General features: G+C 38.3%; 1 protein-coding gene across 1 annotated transcript; it reads left to right on the top strand.

The window, feature by feature from the left end:
- Positions 1–8,184: 8,184 nt before the first annotated feature.
- On the top strand, positions 8,185–10,122 carry pnx (posterior neuron-specific homeobox). The gene is made up of 2 exons (XM_063014754.1): positions 8,185–8,323; positions 9,716–10,122. The coding sequence occupies exons 1-2, from the start codon at positions 8,185–8,187 to the stop codon at positions 10,120–10,122; spliced, it is 546 nt and encodes a 181-aa protein (XP_062870824.1).
- Positions 10,123–11,567: the final 1,445 nt, after the last annotated feature.

Here is an 11,567-nt window from a genome sequence, read left to right on the forward strand (position 1 = left end):
TCACCAGGGCGCCGCCACACATGCTGGACACCATCTGAGCCAAACAAGTTTATCTTGGTCTCGTCAGACCACAGGGCATTCCAGTAATCCATGTTCTTGGACTGCTTGTCTTCAGCAAACTGTTTGCGGGCTTTCTTGTGCGTCAGCTTCCTTCTGGGATGACGACCATGCAGACCGAGTTGATGCAGTGTGCGGCGTATGGTCTGAGCACTGACAGGCTGACCTCCCACGTCTTCAACCTCTGCAGCAATGCTGGCAGCACTCATGTGTCTATTTTTTAAAGCCAACCTCTGGATATGACGCCGAACACGTGGACTCAACTTCTTTGGTCGACCCTGGCGAAGCCTGTTCCGAGTGGAACCTGTCCTGGAAAACCGCTGTATGACCTTGGCCACCATGCTGTAGCTCAGTTTCAGGGTGTTAGCAATCTTCTTATAGCCCAGGCCATCTTTGTGGAGAGCAACAATTCTATTTCTCACATCCTCAGAGAGTTCTTTGCCATGAGGTGCCATGTTGAATATCCAGTGGCCAGTATGAGAGAATTGTACCCAAAACACCAAATTTAACAGCCCTGCTCCCCATTTACACCTGGGACCTTGACACATGACACCAGGGAGGGACAACGACACATTTGGGCACAATTTGGACATGTTCACTGTGGGGTGTACTCACTTATGTTGCCAGCTATTTAGACATTAATGGCTGTGTGTTGAGTTATTTTCATAAGACAGTAAATCTACACTGCTATACAAGCTGTACACTGACTACTCTAAGTTATATCCAAGTTTCATGTCTATAGTGTTGTCCCATGAAAAGATATAATGAAATATTTGCAGAAATGTGAGGGGTGTACTCACTTTTGTGATACACTGTATATATATATATATATATATATATATATATATATATATATATATATATATATATATATATATATATTTACTTTGTCTTTTACATTTACTTTGTCTTTTATTTCACTGCAGACATTATGAACCCAAGAGATCCCAAAAAAGTTAGGGTGGTAAAGCATTTACCACTTCATAATGTTGCCATTGCTTCTCACAACTGCAAATATTGTCACGTTTTAGTATTTTCATATTTTGTTTTCCACACATTCTCTACTGCAGACAGCTCAGTACTCATACCCTCTTCTTCCTCAGCCATGCCTTTGTAATGTGTGCAGCATGTGTTTTTGCATTGTCTTGTTGAAAAATACATGGAAGTTGGATGTTTGTGTTCGTCTTTGGTCCGGAAGACCACACAGCGTCCATTTCTTCCAAACATGATCTGAAATACTATTTATCTGATTACAATACACGTTTCCATCCAGGACCATCCAGACTGTTATATGCAACAAGTCCAAAAGCCAGAGTCTGTCATGGTATGGGGCTGTGTCAGTGCCCTTGGCAAAGGTCATTTACACTTCTGTGATGGCAGCATTAATGCAAAAAAAGTATATAGAGATCTAAGAGCAACATATTCTGCCCTCAAGACGTCATCTTTTCCAGGGACGTCCATGCAATATTTAACAAGACAATGCAAAACCACATGCTGCACACATTACAAAGGCATGGCTGCGGAAGAAGAGGGTACGGGTACTGGATTGGCCTGCCTGCAGTCCTGACCAGTCCCCAATAGAGAATGTGTGATGAATTTTGAAACAAAAAATGTGACAACAACGACCCCGTACTGCTGCACATCTTAAGACGTGTTTGCAGGAAGAATGGGACAAAATAAAACCTGAAACACTAAATCACTTGGTATCCTCAGTGCCAAAACATCTTTTAAGTGTGGTGAAAAGGATTGGCAACATTACAAAGTGGTTAATGCTTTACTGTCCCAACTTTTACTGGAATGTGTTGCAGGCCTGAAATGCAGGAATGGATGTTTATTAATAAATGAAATGAAGTTGACCAGACAAAACATGAAATATCTCAGGTCCATACTGTCTGCAATAAAATAATAGTTAAAGGCAGTTTAGGTGGCGCAGCGGTAAAAAGACACGCTGCAACCAGAGCTGGATTCTGAGTACATCGTATCGAATCCAGCTCTGCCTCCCCGGTTCGAGGCTGAGTGGCTGTATGAGCAACGATTGGCCAGTTGCTCAGTTGGGGGGTGGGACAAAGAACCGGATGTGGGTCTCTCTGTCAGAATGCGATTACGACCTCTGCCGGCTGATTAGAGGCGCCTGCACAGATATGAGGAAGAGTGCCCTTAGGGTGTGTCTCTCCGCATGCAACGCTAGGTGGCGCCAAACTCATCAATGTGCGGGTGGCAAAAATGCATCCGGCTGCTGCCCATGTTTCGGAGGGGATATGGGTTAGCTTTGATCTCCTCTGTCGGGGCAGGGTTTGGCATAGACAGTGAGGAAGCACGATGCAAATTGAACAATTGGATGCGCTAAAGGGGGAGAAAAAGGGGGAAAAAAAAAATAAAAAATAGTCAAAGTGAATGTAAGAATGTGGTTTTTTTTATTATTTGCATTATCCATGCTGTCCCAACTATTTCTGATTTGGGGTTTTAGGTTAAAGGTTCAGGAGAATGAACATATCCCAGATTCTTGTTTTTGCTTAGCTCATCTTAATGGAGACATGCTGGACGTGAGAGCCTGTCAAGCAATCACCATTATGATTAATTCAAAACATGTTTAATAGGGTTTAGGTTAGGGCACTGTGCAGGCCTGGCAATAGGTGTTTCTGAAACACCTAAACTCAATAATTAGAAGGGGTGTACGTATAATTTTGGCCTTATAGTTTATGTCCTTTAGATGTGTATGTAAACCTATGACTTCAACTGTAGTTTAGATTTCTTTACCATGGTAAACCACTGTACTGACATTTCTTGTTTTGTCTTCTACAAGCTATTCATACAGAATAAGAGTTCCATACATCAAACAAACTAGAATTTTTTTGGTAATTTATGTATCGAATCAACTGTACTTTCTAAACCCCTAACACAATGAAGACATGATCATAGCATATTCAGCTCAAAAAGATCAAAGCTGAAAGATCATTTACCCACAAAGGTTAATAAGGTTAATCAACTTTGAGGTTTAACTCAAGGAGCCCATCTCTCCTAGGGAGAATTCAATTGCACCTTAAACCAGGGATCTTCAGGCACACTTCTCATGACTGGCCCCTTGCTGGTGAAGCTCCAAATAATCATCTTGTTGAACAATGAGGGAGGTCAGAGAGGGTCAGCAGCACTGGTGACATCTGCTAATTGTCCTGGTGGGCCGGCTTAGCCTCGAGCCCTGAATACCAGTACTTCACTTGGTTTTGACATCAGGGAGGACTGTGGCAGCTGCCACAGAAGACCACCTCTGGAGGCTTTACGGATTATTTACAACACTAGAGCAAACTCAACACCCCCTGTGTTGGCGACAATCCTCTGTCTGTTAAACAGCAATGAATAGGGCGACTTGCTAATAAATGATGTATGTAAACATTGGACCTCCATCATTAATGAAAAAAAATGTAGTCACTCAATTCAGTGATAAAAAAGAGTTATGTGTTTAAATCTGTTACATGTACCACAATATATTTTGGACCATTCATTAACCTTTAGTCATTAATTAATTTTCATGTTTTACCACCACTTTATCCTGGTCAGGGTTGAAGTGGGTACAGTTTCCCTGGGACCACACCAAGAAGAGGACTTCAGTCTATTGCGAATCCTTGGCCACACACACACCTCAGGCATAGCCAATCAGATATGATTGGCTATGCCTGAGGTGTGTGTGTGTGTATGTAAATGCCGACCGTCCGTTAGCAACGGAATTCAGACCTTGGAGCCCAGCAGTAGTGGGCTAGTGCAATTTAGCGCTGTGCCACCTGATCACTTTTTCATTTGTAGTAACACTTTTACTCTATAATCTGGTTGGAGTAGCAGTGGGGTAGCAATAAATTCTAGACAGAATGGGCGCCAGTCTATTGGAAAGCATCACACACTCACTCACTCATCCAAATTTGTTGTATGTTATTTAACATAATGAACATTTATTTTGGTCTCACAGAGGTCTGACCTCTAGCATGTTGACACCTTCACTAATTAATGAGCTGAGGTGTTTCAGCCACACCTACTGCTAATAGGTGTGTTCAATTAATTATAGGAAATAAATTATATGCTTTTAACACTATGGTAACACCTCACTGAACACCATTAAAAGAAATCGGAATTTCATTCGCAAGCCTGGCTACCTTTTAGAGCGCAAAGAGTGCAGGTGGGTAACCATAATGGACTCTGGTTACATCCATGCCTTTGGTCACTTACTGTGAGAAGTTTTGCATATTTTTTTGTGTCCACTTGGGGTTTTTTTTGTGATTTTTTTTAATTTTTTTTATCTCTCATAAACCTGCATAGTGTGAACTGGCTTTCAAGTGTCAGTGTCAGTAAGTAAGTAAAGTGTCAGTAGGTAAGTAAATGTGTAATTGTGTGTTGCTGTGCATTTGATTTGCACCTGTCCCAGAGTGTATTCCTGCCTTGCAACCAGTGATTCTGTATGGCACCAGACCCACCACAACCCTAAAAATGAATGTATGTTAAATAAATGGGTGGCACGGTGGCAAGAAAGGCCTGGGTTTGATTCCCTGGCTGAGTGGCCAGGGTCCATTCTGTGTGGAGTTTGCATGTTCTCCCTGTGTCCATGTGGGTTTTTTCTGGGTTCTCCAGTTTCCTTTCACAAGTCCAAAGACAAGCAGTCAGGCCAAATGGAGCTACTAAAAATTGCCCCAAGAGTGTGTGTGTGTCTGCCCTGTGATGGACTGGCGACTTGAGTGTTTCCTGCTTTTAGCCCAATAAAACGGACAGTGGTAAAAACAGACAGTTAATGCATGGATGTTAAATTGATTATATTCCTCTAAATTATATGCTTTGTGGCAGCAGTTTGCAAAAAACTCTTTAAAAAACCCTGTGCACAAAGCAAAAACTATGAAGACATCGCTTGGCAAGTTTATTGTGCAAAGTGACACTGACCTTATCACTCTAGTCAACATCTTTGAAGTTAATAGGTCAATTAATTGCAAGCCATGCATTCTTGTTCAGTGTCAATCCGGGACCTCAAGAATGTTCTTTTAACTGAATGGGCAAAAATTCCAGCAGGCACACTCCAAAATCTTGTAAAAAATTCTTTTAAAAAAGTGAAGACTGTTAAGACCTCTGGGTAGGGTGGGGTACAAATCCATATTAATGCTCTTGGTTTTAGAAATGACCATATATTTGCATATTTGTATATTTTAACATGAGGAAGTACATTAATTCCTGCATTTCAGACCTGCAACACATTCCAAAAAAATTTGGAACAGTAAAGCATTTACCACTTTGTAGTGTTGCCATTCCTTTTCACCACACATAAAATATGTTTTGGCACTGAGGATACCAAGCGATTTAGTGTTTCAGGTTTTATTCTGTCCCATTCTTCCTGCAAACACATCTTAGCATGTGCAACAGTACAGGGTCGTTGTTGTCGCATTTTTAAAAATTATCTATTGGGGACAGGTCAAGACTGCAGGCAGGTCAGTTCAGTACCCGTACCCTCTTCTTCCGCAACCATGCCTTAGTAATGTGTGCAGCATGTGGTTTTGCATTGTCTAGTTAAAAAATGAATGGACGTCCCTGGAAAAGATGACGTGTTCTCAGTGATCTCAATGTACTTTTCTGCATTAATGCTGCCGTCACAGAAGTTTAAATTACCTTTGCCAATGGCATTGACCCAGCCTCACACAGTCCGGATGGTCCTTTTTGTCTTTGGTCCGGAGCACACGGTGATGATTTAATTTTTCAAAAAAGACCTGGAATGCTGATTCATCTGACCACAATACACGTTTCCATTGTGTGATGGTCCTAGATGCCTCTGAGCCCAGAGAAGTCAACGCCGCTTCTGGACATAGTTAACATACGGCTTTTTTTTGCATAGTAAAGTTTTACTATGCAAGTTTTATATTAACAAATGAAATGAAGTTGAGCAGACAGAACATGAAATATCTTGGGTTCAAACTGTCTGCAATCAAATAAAAGTCAAAGTAAATGTAAGGAACATTTTGTCCTGTAAAATAATAGATGTTTTCCTGTAGACCATTCAAAATGAACACAAAAAACAGCAATGTGAATAAGTAGGCTAGTTCTGATGCACAAGGTATTATACCTAATGATACAAATGGCAACATTATTGGCATTTGAAATGAGATTCTATTACAACATGCAACTTTCAGCGTATAAACAAAAAAGTTCAAGAAACATTAAACGTTTTTTGGGGAAAAGCCAGCTTTGTGGCAAAATGTATCTACAGGGACAAGTAAGTGCAGGTGTATTATTAAACTACTTAAAAATGTACTTTCCCTTAGATTATTAACCTTAGACACTGTATTTTTGTAATATAACATTTCTTTATTATATACACATTTTATGCATACAGTAGCCTATTCAGAAAGCATTCTTTTAAAATTAATATTATATTTAGAAATTTTGTTACCATGATCAGTAAACTGTAAACTGATCAGTTTCTGTTTTTCAAGACCTAAAAACAATTATTCCACGATCTCAAAAAACCCAATTGCTGTGTGAGTATGACATGAATAATTCGGGTTTATAAATAAAGAAACTAACAAAAAAAAGTAATCACAAGAAAACAAGGCAATTTAAAAGAGGTTGTTTGTTTTACTTTGGATGGTGATTAAGCTGGTAAAGTGGATGCTGTGCAGCAACATTAGTCTTCAGCCCACCTTTGGTCACTATCTGTGTCGACAAGGGTTTCCTTTAGTTTTGACTTCCCAAAAGGTGCTACAGGTGTGTGCTGGCACTTGGTACAGTTTGGTAGCTTGTCTGGGGCCCAGCTCACCCAGAGTTTCAGGAAGCAGCAGTTAGTGAATGTATTCTGGGCAGGGCCGGCGCTAGGGGGGGGGGGGCTGAGGGGGGCATTGCCCCCCCAAATTGTGTCTTTGCCCCCCCAAGCACAATGCAAGCAACGGCTATTTTTAAAATTATCTCTGAACCAATCACAAAAATGCATTTTGTTTTACAGTGTGAAGATATTTCCTTGCTTATTCCTGATTGGCTCTTTGAGTCATATAAAAATCGGCAGACTGCCCCAAACAGTTCAGTTCGGCAGTATATGTTCTGTTAGTGTGAGCGAGAGGCAGGTATACTGGTAAACACTTTTTTTTTACAGAATTAGTATTCTTTTGTTTTCTTTATATTTTAATTTCCCAATAATATAAATATTCTCACTCATTCCTATTTCCACGTTTGAATATTCTCAGTCTGTGTGTAGGTACATTTGTCAGCTTTGACTTAAATTTGTATTAAAGCCTTTCAAGAAATAGAGTTGTTCTATTAGTAATGGCAATTTAATTAAGGGGGCGTATTAAAATGAAATACAATTAGATAATCTTTTTTCTCCATTTACATAATCAACATGTATTTTTTAATCATTGGGTTTTAAGTTTAAGTTCGAAAACATGCATTTTTATTTCTTTACCTTATAGGCTACATCACTTTAAGCCAGTATCAATAGCTTGGCTGTCATCATTCATGCACAAATCAAGCCTTGAATATATTTCTGGCTTCAAAAACATGACTATCAACATGCCCCCTCATTAGGTTTTACTGCCCCCCCAAGCAAAGCAGTCCAGAACCGGGGCTGATTCTGGGCCTATATATCCAAACTCTGGATGTTATATAATCATACAATAGGATACATGCAGAATGCAACGAAATCCACAATTCTCCTTTATTGCAGTTACGCATAGTCCATTAATTACCATGACAACCTGCACTCACGCGTCCTACTGTCATAAAATCACACAGTTGCAAATAAGGACATGTGTCTCTACAAAACAAGTACACGTTGGTTAAGAAAGGGGCACGTTTTACCCAGATGCATGGCAATAAATAGCCAGGGCGCTGTGTTACCCGCTGAGAGGCAGCATTTGCATGTTAAAGTCCAACTCTGTGTGTGTTGAGGGGGAAAGGGCTTAAAATAATGACACTGACAGGGGGTTATGCCATCGGAAAACAGGATTTTTGGGGTGGTTTTGTTTAAATTCACTCCTTTAACATGGTAATTGTATTCATGAGAGGGTCGTGTGGTCCTCCAGTATAAAACCCAGTCCTGTTCAGTCGAGCTTCACTGGTGCTGTCACTTAAAACTTGAGCTTTCTGCGCTTCAGACGTGCTGTGACTTAAAACATGCAGCAGGAAAACAGAAAACCTTCTCAAATTTCTTCTTTTACTGTAGAAAATATACTAGATCCGAAAAAATTTACAGGAAGACATCGAGATGCACAAAATACAGACTATACGGACTGCAAATGCAAAGGAACATTTGGTGAGTATTTGTTTATAATATGTTGCATATAAAAAAGTAAAGCATCATTAGATATTCTGTATATTTGTATTGTCTATGATTCACAATACAGCTTTAGAGGAACAAAAGATAATAGAATAATTTAAAAAGAAAAAGAAACTTAAATATCACACTTTTACAGAGCAGCACTTTTCCCTACAGTGCTCCACAAGGCTTGATGTGCTACACTGTTTTTCTCCACAGAGTTATTCTGAATTTCTGTCATATTTTGATTTTGTCAATAGACTTAAAGTAAGACGTTTTGCAATCATTTTATGTAGGCCTACATTTTTAAACATGCACATGACGCCTATCATGCTTTCATTATTAACATGAGGCCTACATTTAGCAAATAGTCCATATATAGCCATTTCTACAGTTACGTGTGTTTACATTAGTTTAATTTAATTATATTATTTTAGTTTACAAGATGCCACAAGATGGCAAACTTTGCCTACATTTAAACACAATGCTTTTACGGCACAGGTTATATACTAGACAGTTTTTGTAAAAAAGAAAAAGACATTAAAACAGCTTACCATTTGTTCTATAACTGCTTTTTGGTTGACTTTGTTGGCAGGACCTGTGAAATTGGCTAAATACAAAAATAAAAAATTAATAAAAAATTCAGAGTAAAATTATGTACATGTTGTCAATCATGTTGCTTTAGGCATTACCAACCTAATCATATTACTGTATTTAATATGGAAATAATGAAAATGAAATACTTCTTTGAGTATTGGATAAGTGAAGGTGTAATTCAGAATAACCTTATCTCAGACTATATTTGCTTCCTTCCTGTCTAAATGTAATATTTTATATAACATTAAAATATTTAAATATAATATTTTGGGTTACTTAATTTATTGTCCTATATGGTACTTTTTATATATTCATTGTGTGTCTCATTAAGATTGCACAGGTCAATACTTTATTGGTCTTACCCTTTGTATTGGGGAGGAAGTGTCTGAAGAACAGGAGAACACAATTAATTAATTGTTAAAACAATGTGATTAAAGCATCATATAATGAGGAAAAAACTACTGGATATTAATTTTAATATTATTGTTTAAACATTTAGCATTATTACAACAGGACACAGAGCAGTGCTTTTTTTAAACAACTTCAACTTCGTTCTTATGCACATCCTCCTACAGCCAGTAGTTGGGGAACATCTGGGTTAGTCAGGGGCCTTTGTGTGGTGTAGTCAGTGTAGTCAGGGGCCTTTGGTCCCTAACATAACTTTTAGTAGACATCTATGGCTACATAGAATTGAACATTTGTTTACTTTGCATTAATGTTATGTTGTGCTGATTTTAGATGAATCATCGGGTGATGCGTGTGCAGAAATAGTGGACGTTTACTCTGGAGAAGTTTCTACACAGTCAGCCGCAACGAGCCCGCGCACTGCCAGTAAGAAAAGCATTAAGACGCGGCGCATGCGCACTGCCTTCACACTGGACCAGCTGCGTGTCCTGGAGCTGAGTTTCAAGAACAGTCACTATCTGTCAGTGTTTGAGCGCCACGTCATCGCCACAGCTCTTCGGCTTTCTGAGACCCAGGTCAAGATCTGGTTTCAGAATCGCCGCACCAAGTGGAAAAAAGAGCAAGAGGGTCGAGGAATGGAAGAGCAATATCACTGCGGCCCGATGCAGCCTTTGATGGTGCCGCCAACACTGCAATTCACTACCGTTTCGTGCCACAGACCGAGTCCGTTGCATTTCTACCCATCGCAGACTTTCCTGCCCACTCACGATTATCACTCACTCGCACTCTTCTGATCAAACAAATCCATAAACAAATAATGCCATTTAAATCACCTTATATAAATCAAGTGAAGTCAAGTCAACTTTATTTATATAGCGCTTTTTACAATAGACATTGTCTCAAAGCAACTTTACAAAATCCAGGACCAACAGATACAAAAACCCCTGTTGAGCAAGCCGAGGGCGACTATGGCAAGGAAAAACTCCCTGAAAATTACAGGAAGAAACCTTGAGAGGAACCAGACTCAGCAGGTCCAATCCTTCTTGGGTGGTCTGGAGGTTACTTAAATGTATTCTTTTAAAAATATTGTTCATGCGATTTAAAGTTCGGCAAATCCAGTGGTTTAAGACTCGACACTCTGAATCTAATCTTTTCGAAGGAGTTTCGGCTCTTTTAAAAAACATTAAAACACATATACAACACCTAAATGCTAACTGTAATTGTGGTGCCTCATATTATATACGTTCATATGAATTATTGTCGTTTTCCTTAGGAAAATAAGTTTTTGTGAGCAGCATTATTCCATAAAGTGGGTTGTTGTAGGAGTACAAAACACAACATTTTGCAAATACCGTTTAGAGGGTTTAATCCAAGTTGATATAATTCAGATGTAATTATAACTTTTTTAATTAATTTGGAAATAATGAACATTTATTTGTAATGCCAGCACAACTGTAATGTTAACTTGAACTGCTTGTATTTCTTTTGTACAGATTAAGTGATGTACTCTTTTACAAACTTGCAAGTGTGAGAAACAAAAACTTGTTTTTCTTTACAATAATTTAACACTGAAATCATGTATTTAAATATGCTTCATATTTATCATTTAATATTTTATGTCACGTTAACTATTTTCTATATTTTAATATTGAGTTTTTCTATGTTTAATAAAGGTTTATTTTTACAATGAATCAAGTTTTTATTATTTTTTTTTAAATCTTCCATCATAAATCATTCTGGCTCCCTTCAAATCCAGATAAATAAAATAATGTAAGTTTTTAAATAATATTAGTAAAATAGTATTAAGAATTTAAAGATTACTTTATGAGGGAAATTCGAGCGTTAAAGAAGCTCCAGTACAGTGTAAGTACAGTAATTAAAGTAAATAAAATAGAAATAAATTTTAATTTGGTATTAAAAATAGTATTATGTATTAAGTATTATGAAAATAATATAAAAATAGTAGTATGTATTAAGTATTGTATTAAGAATTGCAACAATTTTTCCTGTCTAGCTTTTCAGTTTTGGTAAGTTACAACTATTAGTCAGATGTGATTAACGGTGAGAGTAACAAGCAGCTGTATGCAAAAAAAAGATTGTGCACCATGAAATGATATAATTTGTTCTTATAACTAGTAAGATGTAAACACAGCCTCTGCAGCAAGCTGTTACAGATGTTTTCGGCAAATGCAACGTTAGTTCATATTAAAACAAAAGTTTAGATCAGCAAAGTCGTGTC

This window comes from Trichomycterus rosablanca, chromosome 18, assembly GCF_030014385.1.
Source record: "Trichomycterus rosablanca isolate fTriRos1 chromosome 18, fTriRos1.hap1, whole genome shotgun sequence".
In the NCBI taxonomy this organism is placed as follows: Eukaryota; Metazoa; Chordata; class Actinopteri; order Siluriformes; family Trichomycteridae; genus Trichomycterus; species Trichomycterus rosablanca.